At 40.2% G+C, this 19,622-nt stretch overlaps 1 protein-coding gene across 3 annotated transcripts in view; it reads right to left on the bottom strand.

The window, feature by feature from the left end:
- The window catches only part of CNTNAP5 (contactin associated protein family member 5), an 809,884-nt gene that overhangs the window by 377,120 nt on the left and 413,142 nt on the right, over positions 1-19,622 (bottom strand). For all 3 annotated transcript variants that reach the window (XM_032843937.1, XM_032843939.1, XM_032843938.1), the window contains exon 8: positions 6,594-6,858. In XM_032843937.1, coding sequence (XP_032699828.1) covers positions 6,594-6,858 — 265 coding nt within the window. The remainder of the gene's footprint in view (positions 1-6,593; positions 6,859-19,622) is intronic.

Raw genomic sequence — 19,622 nt, 5'->3', positions numbered from 1 at the left:
ATCTTCAGGCACAGAAGTCTCCTAAGTATGTATAGTGGATAGCTGATTAGAATAGATTGCTTAATTGGTACTTCTGGAATGCCCTTACTAGAATTCTTCCTATTCAAGCCAGTATATAGAAATACCAAAAGTTGTAAGGTGGTTGAGGGAAATACTATGAACACAGTTGCCTGTATCTAGGAATTAAATTGGGTAAGCTGGGAGCGCCTCTTCAACAAACTCTTGGCCTTAACTGAAAATATTTCAATGGTGTCTGGTAGATTTCTGGTTCTTTGCTAGTTATGCCTCCTCTTGCCCAAGAATTCTCTTCTGTGCCTGTGGACTGGTTTTTAGATTCCATCTTCCCAACTAATAGTCATTCAGTGGTGCCCAGCTGTTAGGTTGACATCTCTCAGCTTGGAGACTTCTTCCATCTCCCAGGTTCCAATCATGCCTTAATCCTGAAAACACTACTCTGAGTTTGATGCCTCTAGTGATACCAGGGAAAGCTCTGGATAGATTAGTCCTCTAATGGAATATCAAAACTGGTCCTTATGCCATTTTACTTTACTGGTGCTTGTTCTACTTATTGCGGTGATGTAAACATGTAAAAAACCTTCAACTATAAGAAAGTCTATTCCATACTCAAAGATACTTGTCATGTCTGTGTCTTGCTTCCTCTCTACCTAAAATAGCTCCACCCTTAACATAGTTTGAAGAATCTATGCATTCTGATCACCCCCTTACCAAGACACACACACACACACACACACACACACTCACGCTCTCTCTCTCTCTCTTTCTTCTAGTTCCATTTAAAGAAAGTTCCCCCCAAAACAACTTCTCATATTGGGATCTTTAGCTCCTAACTATACATGTCACTGAGAGTCAAATGCATGACCTTTCTGAAACATCCAAGTCTCATTCACAAAATCATTGTATGACAAAGGCTAAGTTCAGTTTTTTGTGGTTTTTTTTTGTTTGTTTGTTTGTATTCCTTTTAAGATTTCATTTATTTATTTGAGAGAGAGAGAGACAGAAATACTGAGAGTGAGCACAAGTGGACAGTAGAGGGAGAAGCTGAGCAGGGAGACCAACATGGAGCTCGATCCCAGGACTCTGGGATCATGACCTGAGCTGAAGGCAGACGTTTAACCAGGTACCCAGGTACCCAGGTTCCCCAAAGCTCAGCTTTCTTACTTCACAAAATATACCACAATTTGGGGAGTAGAGAAACATGATCTCTGACAGGGGACATGGCCCTGCATACCCTCAATGAAAGCCATTTACCATATTTTCAAAAGAAGACTCTTGGGTTGATGATTTCCTTGAAGACAATGAGGAAAAGGATTGACCTCAGCTGTTCTTCAGGAACTCATATAAAGGACTAGAAGGGATTTTAGTAATTTTACACCAAGTCTCTCCTTTAGCAGAATAAGACAATGAGGTCTAACAGAACAAGAGTTACTCACATTCCTCATTTATGTAAGCCACAGCCCAGAATGCCAAAGCCTGAGTTCAGGCTCTTTGCCCAGGCTCACTTTTCAGTGGGGAGTTAACACTTTGAGAAATGTCACAGTAGCAAAAGCAGATTTCAAACTTCAATGACTAAAGCCCCCAGACCTCTTCCATTTTCATTCCTGACATCCTCCCATCAGAAAAATAAAAATAACATAAAAGTTTCACATCACATTTAAAGTAATTATAGTGATGCCAGCTTTTTCTCTCAATTCTTTAATGTTTCACACAAAATTCAAAACATTCCTCCCTGATTCTCCAAAGAAACAGAGCAGGTGGTATTCTTTACCTTTATACAGTTCCCTGTTTTCTTAGTAATTCAGATGAGTTTGGACAATATCAATCTCCACTCTCAACAGCTCTCTAAAAGTCTTTAGAATGGCACCCATTTCTGACATTAAAAAATAGAACAGAGTATGTACTGCTCAATGAACAGGTGTGGATGTGAGAGATGGACTAGTCCCTGTGACACATGGCACCTCATGAAATGTAGTAAAGAACTGAGAGCTTGATATGCATAAAGTAGAAAGCCCAGGTGTTTGTTCATGTATTTAAGATTTGCCTATAGATCTTTTCTGATTCCTGAAAAGAGAAATGGAAAGTCTCGCTGTGCAGAAGGACACCTTGAAGGTATTCTCTCTCCCAGGGCAGCTCCATGATTTCCATGTGGGGTTTGGAGCATGCAGTGATCAGAATGGGAAAGGCTGCATAATACAAGGCAAAATTTTTGGAAGCAGATAGATACTCAGTAGTACTTCATGTTGCTTAATACCCGTAGTCCTTAAATGATAATCTTACTAAGGAATTGGCACTGAACTTTATGTCTTGTATACTTAATGTATACTTAATGAATACTGGTGTGTGTGTGTGTGTGTGTGTGTGTGTGTGTGTGATGTAGATATGGGTTATTTATTTTATAATATTCAGGCAAACTCAGCTAAAATATATAAGAGGTCTTAAAGACAATGGACTCACCATCTTGTGTAAATCTCACATAACCCAAGAATCTCTCAATGGAGCCACCAAATAAAATGTTCTAGGAAGAATTAACTTAGATACTAGATAGCTATTTACTTTAATAGCTTTTTGAACATATATCTATAAACCATTTTTCTAAAGTTTCCTCACATTTGAATTATAATATAAAATATGAATGTGGATGGCATTAAGTTCCAGTATAAAGACCATGAACTTGGGAATCCAAAAGAAAGACCAGAGGTTGAATACCATCCTGGTCACTTTAACTTAATTTTTCGGTTCCCAGTTTCATCCTGGGATGAAACATGCACCCAGTGCATGTTGGTAAAATAATAACCATGAGGCCCCGACACAATGCCTGACCTGTGGACCTGTGAGAGATCCACAATGATTGGCGATTCTACTCTCTTGTCAGTTACAGTGAAAAGATGTTCTCAACTTTTCTTCATCTCCACATGTATAAGACTTTCAAGAAAGGAGATAATAAAAACAAAAAGTATATATATATATATGGGAAGCATTATATTGTTGTCTTTCATCTTCTGGAAACGTCATCTCCTAGAAGAACTGAATTCAGATGCTTTCTACTTTGAGGATGCATCTAGTTTGCACTTCTGTTGACCTCCAAAGCAAAAAGTCATGCACTCTGTATGAAGCTCTGGAAACAGGAATGGATGTGCTAGGCATCCCTGCACTTCCATTTTCATGGGGGTTACTTTCTCTTTTAGACCCAAGATGTTAGAAACACCTGAATTAATCTTTAAATATCTGGAATCCCTGTCCCACTAACAAAATGTGCTATACTGCCTATGTTCTGTGATGTGCCATGTGTCAAGAGTAGCCCCACTGGGCCTCAAACATCAACAGGACAATGTCCATTACATCCTACTTTCTCATTTGGGGCTGTCATTCCTTAGAAAGCCACAATGATCTCAAATACTTTGAAAACAAGCTTCCTCAGAAATGTAAGGAACAAGAAAACTTTCTGTGTTTGACTTTCTGTTGGCTTGTTGTTGTTTTATTTGTCTCCCCTGCCCTCCCCAGGTAGAAAAATTTCAGCAGACACAAATCGTAGCTCCATTTCAAAGAAAAAAAATGAGAGAGGTCCGAATTTTCCAAAATTCAAAAATTATTATTGGGGAAAGAATAAAGCAAGAGTTTTCTGAGATAGACTTCAGGAATTCAGTCAGCACATTTTTAAAACTTCCTTTTACTTGTTTCATTTTTTGAGAGACAGGTCTGAAATAACAGATGATTTTTTTCCCCTTCCTGCAGCTGGGTAATGTGGCAGCTTTTACCAGCCTCTCTCAGTCATAAATGTGTTTTAATGGACTGACGTGTGCTTAATAATACAAACAGCACCTGGATGCTTTAGAACAAAATGCCACCAGGGCCTAGCCTATGTTAAAACTGCATTATTGACCTGAGGCCTACAAGTCTCTATACTCAAACATCTTGCTGATTAGAGAGAAACAGCCTAGTACCAGGTCACATTTGTCTTCTTCAAATAGAGAGGACTGAGGTCTAACTTTTATAACTCTGAACATGAAGAATATTATGTTTCTAAGTGATTAACTCACCTCCATTACTAGAAATTTTATAAATTTTATAAAATTCTGTCACTGCACAAATTGATTCAGCTTTTATGACTTTGTGGAGTGAAGCCCCTTCTAGCTATAGGTCTTGAGTCAGTATGTGAGGGAAAGGAATCTGCTGAATACTTCTCAACATCGTGCTTAGGATTTTAGATACATTATTTCATTTAGTCACCATCATGCAGTCTCCTGATTTAAGAACTCTCTCTTTTATTTTTTTCTTCCTATCTCACATTTTAGGCAAACTCTGAGATAGTTCCTGATGATCTGTGATTCCTAATATCCACAGGTTTGTATAATGCCTTTGCTTTAGCAAGGCCGAGATTTATTTACTTGTTTCTACTACTGAACAGAGGATGGTAAAAGGGATGGGATGCCACTCCTGGTGTCAGGTTATAAAAGGACTATGGTTTTCATCATGAGTGTTCTTTGTCTTTCTTGAATCACTCATTTTGGGATAAAGGTACTATAATTTCATGAGGCACCCTTCTGGAGAGCCCTTGGAATAAGCTTGGAAGTGGATCTTCTGAGGCTGCCCAATAGCCATATGAGTTAGCTTGAAAGCAGATTTACCCAGAGTTGGACTTTGAGGTAATGGTAGCCCCACCAACAACTTAATTGAAGTCAGAATTACCCAGCCAAGGTGCTTCTGGATTCCTGACTCTTGTGAATTAGGACACGATAAACATTTTCAACCCCTATATTTTGCTATAGTTTGTTACACAACCATAGATAATGAATACACTCTCACTTACATATGGGACAGAGTTAAGAAGTTTATTCAGAGCCACAGAACATTAGGGAAAAGAGGTATTTTTTGAACCTAAGTTCCAGACCCAGGCTCTCCTATTTTTGCTCACTAAGTAGCATATGAGGTTCTCCCACAGTCTGACCTGATCTTGGGTATTAAGTCATGCCCTTTACTATTTAAATCAATTTTCTCTAATTTATTTGGATAACAAAACTCACAGTCCAGTTGGGAGAAGGAAGACATTTAAGACAAAAATGTGTTGTAGTGTAATCCAGGATGGATATTGGCCCAGGATGTCCAGAGGAGGGGTGTTTACTCAGACTGTAGAACCATGAAGGCTTTTCAAATGATTTGTTTACTTAAGAACATGCCTCTGCCCCTAATATAATGCCTGGCACATTATAGCCTCAATAAGTACTTGTTGACTAAGTACTGCTTCTAAAGACAGGAGACATTGGTAAGGTAACAAACAGAGAAGGAAGGAGAAAGTTCTGCTGTCCCATGTTACAAAAATATCACATGGAAGAGTCAGAGTTTTGAAATACATGACTTCTTCATAAATCTGTTCTGCAGTATTGCTACATATTAGAATCTGTATATTGCCATAAAAGTCTTTCCAAAATTAGTTATTCTGGGGCCAATTTTAAAAAGTTTTGCCATACCTAGAGGCCATATGAATCAGTATTTAATTACTATCTTAAAAATGTACTTTAAATATATTTTTTAATTTAACTATTTTTATTGATTTACTTGAGAGTGAGAGAGCACAAGGAGGGGGAGGTGCAGAGGGAGAAAGAAAAGTAGATTCCCTGCTGAGCAGGGAGCCTTATGCAGGGCTCTATCCCAGGACCCCTGGATGATGACCTAAGCCAAAGGCAGACATTTAACCTACAGAGCCACCCAGGTGTCCCTAAAAAGTATTTCATTAAACTCAGTAACTTTCACTTGAAATAAAATTTGTTGGCTGTAAAAGCTCCGTAGTATTGTGTGTGATATACAGGGAAACTACAGACTTAAAACCAGGGAAATTCAGGATGAAATGTGGTTCCAACAGGTATTAACATGTGATTTTTTAAGTTACTTAGCTTCCAAGACTCTTCACTTCCTTGTCTATAAAGTATGTATAAAAAACCTTCCTAGAATGAGCATCATGAAGAGTCCATATAATATATGCCATGTCTGTCTAGACCTAGCAAACTGTTCAGTAAGTGGTCTATATTATTTATATTTAGGTAGGAATTCATATTCCTGCTTCTCAAACAAATCTGTTGAGGAATAGGAAATTAAGAGACTTGTCAAAGTTTCAATAGATACATCAGAATTCAGGGGTATTTTGTTGTTATTGTTCATTTAGTTTTAGGTTTTTTTGGGAAAAAAAGTTGCTTTGGGGCACCTGGGTGGTCAGTCTTGTCTTTCTTCTGCTCAGGTCATGATCTCAGGGTGCTGGGAAGCAGCCGCACACTGAGTCAGGCTCCCTGTTCAGTGAGGAGTCTGCTTCTCCCTCTGTCCCTCCCCTCTGCTCCCCTCCCACAAATAAATAAATAAAATATATATTAATTTAACTCTGTGTGTGTGTGTGTGTGTGTGTGTGTGTGTGTGTGTGTATACATACACATACACATGGTGGCCTCCCCAGACTTAGAATAAATTAGTGACTACTGGGTCATTCCACATCACTGACAGCTGGATTCTGCATGTTTTAGTCAGAACCTCAAAAGTGTGTTGATCTGGCTGAACAAGAAGCTGACCTAGCAATTGTCAGAAGACAGTACCTGTGAGGATTTCAGCTGTGCGTTCGGTCATCTTCTGAATCACGAGTCTCACACTTCCACCCTCCAGGCTCAGCAGCAGGGTCCCCGAGCCCTCAGACAGCTCTGTGGACAGAAGCAGACCATCCTTGTTCCATGTTCGAAACTGGAAACTCACTGAGAGCCCATCAATTTGAGGGGTGCCGGGCAGTAGCAAATAACTGCTTCTGGAGTTGACAAATGTGATGGGAACAATTTGTGGTTCGGAGCAGGAAAAAGTGACATTGCCCTGGAAAACAATAAAAATCAAACATATAAAAGCCATTTTTTATTCTGCAATCCGACAGCTGATAGAAACAACTACCTGTAGCTGACCTTAATTTCAGGATCATTCTACATTCAGCCACAAGACCTTAAAGGAAAAGAAAATGTCAGCTTTGTTCAGATATACCTGTGAGATTGTTTCCATTCCTGTTTTGCAGATCACACTGTTACCCACAAGAAGGCCATCGAAGACCCCAGCTGGGGTGAGGGGTGGGATGGGAAGCATCAGCATTTTCTAAGGAAGCAGGTATGAAAACAAGGACATTCATCCATTGAATAAGTATGTACCACGAGCCAACTATGGACCAAACTGGGGTAAAGTTTCAAGACATACACACGAAAAAAACTTTGTTTTGATGTGGAAGTTGCTGCAAGAGAGATAGACACAATCTCCCAAGGGGACCCTAGTAGAAGAAATAACGAAACAAGTAAAGGTTTCACAAGGGAGGTGATGCTTTCCTGTAAGGATGTGGGGAAGGAGAGGAGGGAGTGTGCCTGGCTAGACTTTTCAGCAAGTAGCACATGGTGCGCAAAGAATTGGAGAAATTGGCAAAATGGCATTCCTGGGAATTATAGGGAACTGGTCATTTCTGAATATTAAGTGCAACAGGGAAGGCCAGGGGCCATGAAAGAGGTGAGGCCAGAAGGATGAGTAGAGGCAGAGTTTAAAAGCCCCATTATGTTTGTTACATTTGTTAATCCAAGCTTAGAAACAATAAAACTACATTGGTTGGATTTAAGCTATGAAGATGATTTTCAATAGCATGAGGAGTGGGCTGTTGTGGTGGGGAGGGGCAGATGGGAAGCCTAGAGGTGGGGAATATTAACTGTGCATCGACTAGAATTGGGAAGATAAAGAAGAATATTATTCTTTGTGTAAGTGAGGGGAAACTGGTCCAAGTTTTGTGTGTGGGTGGGGGGAGACACCCTGGCTTGACTGGCTGCCTGCATTCAAAATTTCCACTAAGGTGTCCAGATAGGGACAGTTGGTTAAGTGTCTGACTTCTGCTCAGGTCATGATCTCAGGGTCCTGGGATGGAGCCCCATGTTATCTGGCTCCCCTCTTAGCAGGAAGTCTTCTTCTCCCTCTCCCTCTCCCTCAGCCCTTCATCCCACTCCTGCTAGCTCCCTTTCTCTCTCTCAAATAAATAAACAATATCTTTAAAAAAAATTCTGGTGGACTTCTTTTCAAGAAGGAAGTATCTTCACTGATGGCAAAAGATTGAGGAAGAGCTGTCTTTTGGAAGAGGGAGAATCACAAATGCTCCTACAGCAAAATCCAGAGATAGCAGTAACCATTTTTCCTCTTTCTCTTTTTCCCAGAAGAGAAACAAATTTGCCAGAGCAAAGCTGTACCCCGAGTTTGAGGCTGTGCAGAAGGCGGAATGTTGGGGAGGCAGTGATGTGACTCTAGGCAGAAGAATAGGAAGTAATAAAAATGCCCCACTCCCCCATTGATTTAAAATCCAATGTTTAGCTCAACCCAGTGTTCTCTTGGTGTTCTCTGGATCAATAGCCATGGAAGGTGGGGGACTACAGAAACAGAGATTCTCCCCTTACCTGAGCAGTTCACTCACATCTGACAGGTCTGGGAGATGCCTTCCTCAGACTTGCTCCATTCACTGAATGTCTAATGGACCTCAGGTACATGTAAAATGGACAAGGGCACTCAGCATCCCTTGAAAGACATTCAAGTGTCCTGGCTAGATTCTGGTGGCAAGAAATTAAGATTGATGTCTGAGGGATTCTCCCTGGTTAAGGTAAAGCCATGTGTGGTGATCAGCACTTGTTGTCATTGGGGAGTAGGACAACATTGAAATGCATTGGGGAGTAGGACAACATTGAAATGCATTGGGGTGTCGCTGGTTCATTGCAGGTCATGCTCTTCCAGTCCGTTCTCCACATCCCTTCATACTATCCTCTTCTATCCTTCCCTGGACCAGCTGCCTGAGCTGTCCAAACTTCCGTTTGTTTGATCACACCCCTGCTATGTTCTCTCATGGCATGTGCAAGGACAAATGAGTAGGAGAGAAGAGAAAAGAGTAGATGGGAAATGCTTTCCACACCAAACCTGACCCAGTTCTCCTGGCAAGTGAATGTTCCCAGCTCAGCTCCTCATCACACAGCTGCTGTGCTGCCATTTCTGCTTCTAATCCCATCTCAGCTACTTTTGCTGTTTGCAAAATTGTCACAGTGTTGAGAAACATCGATATCCACCCCACTCCCATCTCCCCAATAGACAGAAAGAAAAAAAAAATAGCTAAATGCAAAAATGTTACTTTTGAATCAGCAATATTATTTAATCTTTCTCAATAATACCATTTTTGATTCTAGTTTCCTTCTCAAGGCAACATTTGAGGGAGTCCCTACCATGATTTAGAAAAAGCGTGCAAGAAGACAATTTACTTTAGGACAGAGTCAAAACAGAAAGTGGCAAAAAGACTATATTCCCCTTCAATCTATTAATTCAACTTTCATTCCATCTCCCCCACCCCCACTGCCTGCCTGTATCCCCACTTAGCCCTGCCTGCCAAGAAGGAAGCTCCATTTCTTAGACCACCTATTACACTGCACATTTCATTCATAAAGACTTTAACACTGGGGTTCCTGGTTGGCTCAGTTGTCAAGTGGCTGCCTTTGGCTCAGGTCATGATCCCAAGGTCCTGGGATCAAGCTCAGCAGGAAGCCTACTTCTCCCTCTACCACTCCTCTGCTTGTGTTCCCTCTTTTGTTATCTCTCTGTCAAATAAATAAATAAAATCTTAAGAAAAAAAAAAAAGGACTTCAACATTTATTAAAGATTTCTAAGCATTGTAAGACAATGTTCTAAGCACAGGAATTATAAATAAGTTGTAAATGTGATTGAAATCCATCGCATTCATCCTTAAGTGTGCATTCTGACTGTAATAGGTACAAAGCATGCCATGACACAGGAGCACACCATGGTCAAATCTTCAACATGAATCAACCAATACTGGCCCAATAGATGAAATGAAGAAGTCAGTATCACTGCCATGGGTCCCTTTCTCTCCTGCATAAATTACAAGACCTGCAGGGTCTTTCACTGTCCAAAAAGGAGGTCACTCTACATTGAAGAATGTATTCTTCATTTCTGATGCATTTCTCCTGACAGCTCCACCATGCCATGGTTGGATAGTGACCTTCTACTGTGTGACTGAGGCTGCCAGTCAAGACTGGGGTAGGGTCTACCCAAGGAACAAGTACCTGAAACACCTAATGGGGACCTCCCTTTGTACCCAGGATGGTAGTTCTTAGTGCCCTGAGCTTTCACATATCCTTTTCATGTGCATACATGACCATCCTCCAAAAGGCAAGGTACACAAAAGTGCTGGCCCCAAGATAGAGCAACCATCTCTCCATTAGAGACCCCCAAACAATATCCATATTACTTTTCAAGGATCCACCATGGCTTTTCTTTACAATCCTTAAGACACAGAACTTCCCATCCCACCTTTCTCAGACAAGAAGTGATCACTCCAGATGGACCACAGAACTTTGAAATCCTAAAGATCTGTTCATAGACCATCTTAGAGAGGTTGTCCATATCTGTGTAAAAATGTTATTCTGGATCATAAATAACAAAAGCTGATACTGTCACCTGTCATGAGAAGCTTGATGGCCTCCTCCAGGTGGTCAGGACTTGAAACCCAAGAACTAAATTTGTGTCAGAGTAGGAAGCAAACCCTTTTCACTGATTCATCCTCCCCAAGGAAGCCCTCCTTCCAAAGGGCAGAGAAAAACCCCTACCTCACTAATAGATATGAAGGAGCAGTACCTTGTCTTAGACAAAGGAAGCCTATCCTAATCTGGATAGTTACAAAAAGCTTCCTTAGGGAGGTGACAATAGCATTGAGATTTCACAGAGGCACAGGAGTGGCTATGTGGAGAATAGGAAAGTGTGTTATCTGATAATAGAGGGAAAGCATATGCTACAAGGCTAGAGGCAGGAAAGTGTGGGGCAGATATAGTCAGGGACTCAACAGAAGGTCAGCTGACTAGAGTTCAAAAGCCAGCATATCAGAAGGCAAGATGAAGTCGAAAGGACAGAAGGAAGGGCAATCCTGTAAGCTTTTAGACCATGTTGAGGCACTAGAACTTGATGCTGTGGGAAAAAAAAAAAGAGAATGGGAATGCGGGAAGGGGGATTGATGTAGAGGCTAGGATACACAGTCAAGTGGTGCTTCACATACTTCCCTTAGGGGGCTGTCCTTAAAGAGTAGAATGTATTGTATATGGAGATGAGCGGCCAAGGGCCACACCTCAGGTAGCTGTTGCAGTTAGTAGACCAGAGCAGCTGAGGGCTTATGGAGGGCTCTATCTAGAATGGCAAAGGGGAAGAGGGAGAAAAGCAAACAGATATTTTGCAGGTAAAATTGATAGGAGGTCCCCTGCATGGTGAAGGGACAGGAAGATCAAGCATAGCTCCCACTCTCCTCTGCTTGAACAAGGGACTTCAGCAGACATGGAAGGAAAAGATTTCTTTTATGTTAAATTTCTCTCTAGCTCCCTACCTGATTTGCTTCATGTCAGTGTGCACTCAAAGACAGTGGGCTGTTCAACTTAGGCAGAAATGGATTCTTATCGTAAATATTTACTGGAAAACCCATATATTTTGTATGATCCTTATTTTTAGCTACTGTAATTTGGAGGATAAAAGTAGAGGGTTGAATTGGGATCAAATGAGAGTACATGCAATGAGCCCAGCATTAATCACAATGGTTGTTTTTCTGCTTTCCCAGGTCTTCCAGTTTTGGGGTGACCTGAGGCAAGTCACTTCTAGAGTTGTAGTTTGCTGTTTTGTAACCTGAAACCATTGGACTAGATAGTTCTGAGGTCCCCACTGCTTCCCCATTTCTAGGGTATCTGAGACTAAGCACCCACATCCTTATCATCTGTCTCCTCTTTGGAGTAGGGGATAGGCATCATTTGAACCATTCATATTGTTGGCATGAGAAGAGTAACCAAGTATTTACAATTTAAAATACATTTCAAAAGATTTCTTTATAATGATTCAGGACATAATGAAGAAGACTTAGGCCTCTCTCTTACCAATTCTTTTCTAACTACAGGGAACAGAGCCAAGGGTCTCCATAAATGACTGTATATATATATATAAAATATAGTAAAGAGAAAATAATATTGTTTCATATTTTTAAAAAAAGAGGTCCAACTTTTATAAACATAATTAGCAGGGAGTAACAACCAATTGACTGACTATTCTCCCTACACACTCTCTAAAAAAAGCATCTGTAATCACTTTACAGAGACTATAACATTGAACTGAACCAGGATTTACAGTGTTTAACAATTTCTTGGAGATAATAAAATTACATGTAATCTGCTTAGCTTGGTGCTGGTCCAAGGACCATGCAATGAAAACTGGAAGAAAACAATAAGAGAGAATACAGGTTCTGAGCAGCAGCCTCCTTCCAAATAAATCCAAGTCATTCTGCCACTAAACCAAAAATTTGTGAAATGATGATTTTATTCCAAACAAAATCCATCTAACAAAAAGCTTTCTTCCATGGTGGAGGAGCTCATCAAAAAGGAGATCCTGTAGTAATAACATAATTACCATGGTCTCCTGATGACTTGTGAGTGAGGAGTATCTGACAGAGAGAGTTCTGGACACTTAAGTCTTTGCCATGTGATCACAGAATGAATCAGATGAATGGTCACAAACAAGACTTATTTTTCATACAGTGGGACAAACTTCAGAAGATGCTGTTCTGCTTATGGACACAGTGGAGAAAACACCATCATGTTCTAAATGTGAGTGTGTAATAGAGGGAACAGCCCGAAATGCATTGAATGGTGAACTCATGGTCTCTGGTTTGTCCCATGTTTGCTAAACATGTAACTGATTGTCATTTTTTCATTGGTCACAGGAGATGCTAGCCAGGCCTCAGAGAGCACAAGGCAAAGATGTCCTCATTTGCCAAACTAGAACAAGGAGCTAACAAAACTGAGAAAAAAGACATTCACGAATGGCTTAATTTGTGCCTACTTCACAGCTGGAGGATTGAACATAACCCTTTGCTTATTTTAGAGGAGGGCATGGATGTACATGAGACAGTTTAGATTGTGGCAGCCGAAGTTAACTGCGCCTGCATTTTCAACCTAGGTGTTACCTTTGCCTTATCTCTCTGCTAAGGGATCCACTTTCTTTCAAGATTGTTCCTTCCTTACTTGTGCTGGCTTCACAGACTACGGGTTATGAGTAAAGGGGCCATCAGGGATGAATTGTTCATGGGCATTTACCACTTGTGGGCATTTTTCTCCAGTCAAACTTTGACCAAGTGATGATAGGCATCACCTTTTTCTAGTTATCTTGGTTTGGCAAATGCATTCATTCCCAACTCATTTCACTCTCAAAGATATCTATTCCTGCCTGTGATAGTGATTCAAGCCATTTAACTATTCTGTGGAAGCACAGAAAGTTGTCCTCTGCTTTAAATGATAGTCTTAAAGACGTGATAGCTAAAAGGCAGGTGAGGAGCCTGCAAGGTCAATGTCCTCTAACTTACTCTCAGTCATGTGGTTTGCCACGACTTCTTGCCTCTTTTCTAGGACTTCATTTCACCCACCAAATGCTTACCTGATAATAAGACCCTGGCCTGCTTAGAGCTGACTGGATAGAGGAGGACAGAGGTAAAACAGTTGCCAGATCCTGGTCTGGGACCTACTAGCCACCCATTGGCACAGCAGAACGTGCAATGGAACTGAGGCAGTTGGGATGCTGTGGCCTTGAACCTTGGCAGATAATTAGATTGGTTCCCCATGGGTGAGGGAAGGAAGTGATCCAGGGCATGCACATGTATTTTCACAGTTCACGGTCCCAAAAAGGGGAAGCCCACACCATCATTGAGTCTCTCTTGTGGGGATAGGGTGGCTGTGGGGATTGGCTTTAGCGGGAAGGTGGGCATCATCCAGAAATCCATCTACCAGATCTGGGACCCAAGGCCTCTAGCCCTGGAGACACCTAGTTGTCACTCATCTGAGAGAACACCTCTGCCTACCCCTGCAGAAAAAGAGAGGAGAAAACAAAAACAAACAAAACAAAACAAAAGAATCCAAAGAGTAAATCAGTATTTATCTGTTGAAAAAAAAAAAAAAAAAAAACTTGAGTTCTTCGATCAAAGAAGGCTGGGAAAAGAACTTGACCAAAGTTAGGATGAGTCTGAATCTAGCCTGGGGAACAAAGCAGTGGTTAGACAAAGGGGCTATGTGAGTGGCTAGGACAGATGGAGGATTGGTGGCCATTCCACTCCCACTGAGACTCCTCAAATACTGTCACAGCCAAGTCCCAGTACCTCCCTTTCTTGGGTCCTCAGTAGAGATGATATGTCAATTGTGGCGGTCTTTCTGTACCAGAAAACTGATTTTTAAGACCTCAGGGGAATATAGCAGACCCATCTTGAGGTTCTGCTTACTTTGACTCGTTTTAGAGTTTCCTAAACGTGCACTTCTAAGGGTTATGTTGCTGTGCTGAGCTGTTATTTACAAAGCATTTTCATTGTGGGTGTTTGTTTTGTTTTTAATCATCATCCAGACATCACAACACCCTGGTGAGTAAAAAATAAAGCCAGCAGTGCAAGGCTGAGTTTCAATCAGGAGGCATCAAACAAAGCCAATCAAGCATTTATAAGCTGGGGGAAAATGATCTTGATTCAATCTAATTTGTGGGGAAAGATTTCAAAGTCAGTTCTTGATTTTCCAAATGAGTACAACCATTTCTAATTTGATTTGTCTGAAAACTCCCAGGACTGACTGTCATGCTATTGGCAAATGTAGAGGAAAGGCCGTCTAGTAAGCTAAAGCTATCTTTCTGATTCACAAACTTAGGAGAAGCAGGGTGCCAAATTAAGGTATTTTTAAGTGTTTAGACAAAGATAGGCTCCTTCATTCTTTTACTTATGTATTTAAACAGATATTTATTAAGCAGTTTCTATAGACCAGGCTCAGTCTTAGCAGCAAGGACACAGCCAAGGAGACAGATAGGCTCAGAGCTTGTACACCTGGAATTTCCACTGCACATGGTAAAGGACACAAAAGGTGGCATCACAGATATGATTAGGTGCCAGGAGGTAGAAGTCTATGTTGATGGGACAGCATGTAACAGGGATTCCTGAAGTACTTTTTGATTTGGATGATAAGTAGGAAGAAGTGGGAGTAGGAATAGGATTGGGGTGGAGGGTGAAAAAGCAAAGGAGGACAGCCACTGGAAAGAAAGCCATGGCATAGTTTTGGAATTTAAGGAAGACTAGTGCCTGGCGTTGGTCTATACAGGTAACACCTTGTTTCTGCCAAAGAAGGCCTTCGAGGATAGAGATCATGGTCCTTCTGTTTCATTTGAGGGATACCTAGGGGAAACATCTCTAATAATGAAGAGAATGTCCCACTTATAATCAAAGAGACTGGGTACACTGGTAGGTGGTTCCCCACATAGCCTGCTTCTCCAGCTTTCCATGAGCTGGCTACATGTACATATCAGTAAACAGGGACCCACTGAGAGGCACATGCTGGCTTTGGCTCTCTCTTGACTTTCTTCTATTTTTCCCACTTTCCAAGCTCCCCGTTTCAGCTCCTTGGCTATGGAGTCAGTGTTAGTTCCATGCCTGTGTGTGCCCATTTCTGGCCCTATATTTCATGCTTAGTCCCTCTACATCAAAGATGATTGCCCCCACCTGAGTTTCAGGTTTTGCAAACAATGGTGTCTTTCACCTAGAAACAAACCCTGGAGGTCCTTGGGAGCTGGAGAATGAAAGGGAACGAAAAATAGACCAAACATTAAACTGATAACCTCTCAGGTTTAAGGCAGAAGATAAAGCTGTAACTACCTTGAACACTCCTTAATTTCTATTTCCAAATATTGTGCAAAACTATTTGGAAATATGAATCAAGAAGCTTAAGAATATTAATAGTCCTTTTTGACACTTTACTTTCACTTCTAGAAATCTATATTCAGGAAATAATCTGAAATTAAACCAAGATTTATACACTAAGCAACCATTATTTATAATAATACAAACCTGGCTCTAAAATTAGAATAGTTATGTAAATTATGTTATATTCATATGACATACTATTTTGCCACCACTAATAGCAATTTTTATGAAAAGCATGAAAACTGCTTTTAATATAACATCACATGAAATGAACAGAATACAAATTACAGGTACAAATCAGATAAAATATACCTATCTATAAATACGTAGGTATAGAACAGAGACCACTTTGCTAAATAGCAGCTCTAACTGGCTTGTGGAATTACGGGAATTTTTATTCACGTAATTGATTTTTTCTCCATTTAAAATTTATTTAAAATGAAAAATTAAAACTTTTATAATGGAAATTTAAATTAAATAGTTTTCCAAGTATCGTTTGAAAGTTTTCATGACAACAATATTGAGAATTAGTAGCTGCTATAAGTGTGGATTATTGATAGAAATAAATAGTAGCAATTAATCCAAGTATGGATAGAAGAAGCTGGATATGAAACCCAATGACTACTACTTTTCAAGTGGTTCCCACAACTGAATAAGATTTGTTCCCTCCATTTCAGTCATTAATTATGTGTCTACCCCAACAAAGTAGGCAAAGGTGACAAGTCATTATGGTAACCAAGTCAAAAGTGTCATGTGTGAGCATGTGTGTGTCAACGTGTGTGTGTGTGTGTGTGTGTGAACATGTATTTACTTTTTCCTTTTAAATAAACTTTCTTGTACAAACTGCTTGGCCCACAAACAAAGCAACTTTCTACTCTACAAGCATGCATATTATGCCTTTATAGACTAAATTAACTTCAGTGAGGAACAAATGTTCTTAGCTCTGAAAACATAGTATGGGCTTCTTGTGTCTTAGGAAGATACTGAAATGTATCAAGTGTGTGTGCAGGGCAAGTACCTTTACCTGGTCTTGAAAATTAAACAAATTTAGAGCTCAAAAATGAATGCATTATAAAAAGCAACTTCTCAATTTTATCAATAATGATTCAGAAAGGAGAAGAAACATATCTAATTCTGATTATTATTATCTCTAAATAAACATGTTAAAAGTTTTCCTAATAAAAATAGCTTTAAAAAATAGAAGCTAAAACTGTAATAGCTATATTTGGGGTGGTGGATATGCTAGATCAACACTGTCTAAGAGAAATAGAATGTGAGGCACATAGGTATTTTCAAATTTTCTGTAGCAGGATACCTGGGTGGCTCAGTTGGTTAAGGGTCTGCCTGTAGCATATGTTATGATCCCAAGGTCCTGGGGTAGAGCCCTGAGTCAGGCTTCCTGCTCTGTGGGGAGTCTGCTTCTCCCTCTCCCTCTGTCCCTCCTCCACCCCAGCCCCTATCCTTCTCTCTCTCGCTCTGTTCTTTCTTTCTCAAATAAACAAATAAAATACTTAAAAATAAATAAATATATAAATAAAGTTTTCTGTAACTATATTAAAAAGAAAGAAGTAAAATGAAAGAGATTAACTTAATTTTAATTTGAATATTGGGCATTTATATTATTTAATATTATTAAACAAATATTATTTAAACATGTAGTCAATACTAAAATTATTGAGGTGTGTTTTTTATTTACTCTTTCCAGCATATCTCAATTTGATCTAGCCAAATTTCAAATGCTCAATAGCCACATGGCTAGTGGCTACCATATTGGATTGCACAAGTCCAAAGTGTCCTTATAATAGTGATGGTAGGCCTTGACACCAAAGTAAAAACTGTAACACTTTTTACATGAGAATTCTCATATACTGACCTTTATTGTTCAAAGAGACTTGGGTAAAGATCCCTAGTTTACCTACTGAAAATCCATTCTCCTTGCCTTTCTTGTAGTGGAACTCCAATTTATTTGAGGTAGCACTATGTTCAAGTGGGTGGCTACATGTCTCCAGTCCCCCTGCAGATCTGTATGCTCAGGTAACTTAGTCTGGTTTATGAGGCGTGGCAGGGCAGAAGCATTGGTTGGGACTTCCTGGAAGCCTTAAGAAGTGCTGACTTAGCTGGCAGGGATACTCCTTTGCCTTCCCCCCCCACCCCCGCTGAAGCTTTGCATGTAGATATGATACCTCAAGTTCCAGAAGCTTGCTGGGACTCTTAGGATAGAAGCCACAGAGTAAGAATGGATTCCTTGAAAGGTGAAATAGTCTGAGTCTCTAACTACTTCCTGCAGCTTCTAGTCTCTATGTTAATATTTTGTTGAGGGGGCAGGGGAGGCTACAGATAACTAATACAAATACTTCCTGTGGTCTTCAGATAATAAAACTTTAAGTGACTGTTATGATCTGAACTGTGTTTCCCCAGAATCGATATGTTGTTACTCTAACACCCAGCACTTCAGAATGGGATAGTATTTGGAGATGAGACCTATAAAGGCGATGAAGTTAAAATGAGGTCATTAGGGTCACCTCTAATCCAATCTAACTGGTGTCTGTACAAGAAGAGGAAAATTGGACACAGAAAAATCAGCTGTATGGAGAAACAGATGAGAGGCCAGTTAAGGACCTAGGCAGATGATGCCCAAGTGCAAACCAAGGAGAGAGGCCTCAGGAGAAAACAAACCTCCCAATACCCTGATCTCAGAATTCTACTCTCCAGAACTATAAGAACTTAAATTTCTATTGTTTGAACCAAGCTAGTCTGTGGTAGTTTGATATGTAAGACCTTGTAAACTAATACAGCGATAGAGGCCTTTTAAATAATTCTCCTTAATGAAATGTTTCTGTTGAAAGGTATTTCAGACAATGTTTTCAAGGTTTTATTTATTTATTTGACAGGGAGAGAGAGAGAGCAAGCACAGGTACAAGTAGGCAGAGCGGCAGGCAGAGGAAGAGGGAGATGCAGAGCAGGGAGCCCGACAGAGGGCTCCATCCCAGGATCCAGAGATCATGACCTGAACCAAAGGTAGTCACTTAACTGACTGAGCCACCCAGGTGCCCCTGAAAGGCATTTTAGATGTTCTAAAGAATGTTTCTCAGTCACAGTGCCAAACTAAGTTAATCACGAAGTTTATCCAATTACATAGTAACCATCCTGGATAGAGAAGCCACAACTCCTGACTCATACAGTGGTTTCTCTGTAGGTCAAAACTACTTCTGCATCGGGGATATAGAAATCATTAGTGGGGGTAGATGTCCTGAAGATCTTTTTTTTTTTTTTTTTTTCCCAAGATCTATTTATTTATTTACTTGAGGAGAGGAGAGAGAGAGAGAGAGAGACCACATGCAGAAGGAGAGGGAGAAGCAGGGAATCTGATGTGTGGCTTAGTCCCAAAACTCTGAGATCATGACATAAGAAGATCAAAGACATACTCTTAACTGACAGAGCCATTTACATACCCACCGGAGATCATCTTCTCATTCTCTGCCTCATGTGGCTGAAAGTTAGATGGTATTAAGGATCTTTTACTTATATGTGAAGATCACTAGGTTTAGAGAGGAATAGCCTCCCTTCAGAAGATGCTTCTACTCTCCAGTGTTAAATAAGGAGGTATTCTCACTCTAATCAGATGCTACAAGTTTGTCTTGGTATAATAATCATTCCAACACAAGAATAAGTAAATATTTTTTAAGTACAAACTTTCTGTAGTGTGCTAGTTTCCTTGCTGGGAATTCAAATTAGTCCTGTCTCCTCCTATTAAAAAAAAAATAAATAAGAAAGAAAGAAAGAAAGAAAGAAAGAAAGAAAGAAAGAAAGAAAGAAAGAA

Source organism: Lontra canadensis, unplaced genomic scaffold (assembly GCF_010015895.1).
Source record: "Lontra canadensis isolate GAN:19392208 unplaced genomic scaffold, GSC_riverotter_1.0 scaffold145, whole genome shotgun sequence".
NCBI classification, from domain to species: Eukaryota; Metazoa; Chordata; class Mammalia; order Carnivora; family Mustelidae; genus Lontra; species Lontra canadensis.
Note: the sequence above shows the minus strand (reverse complement) of the source record. Positions and strands in the feature narration are given on the sequence as shown.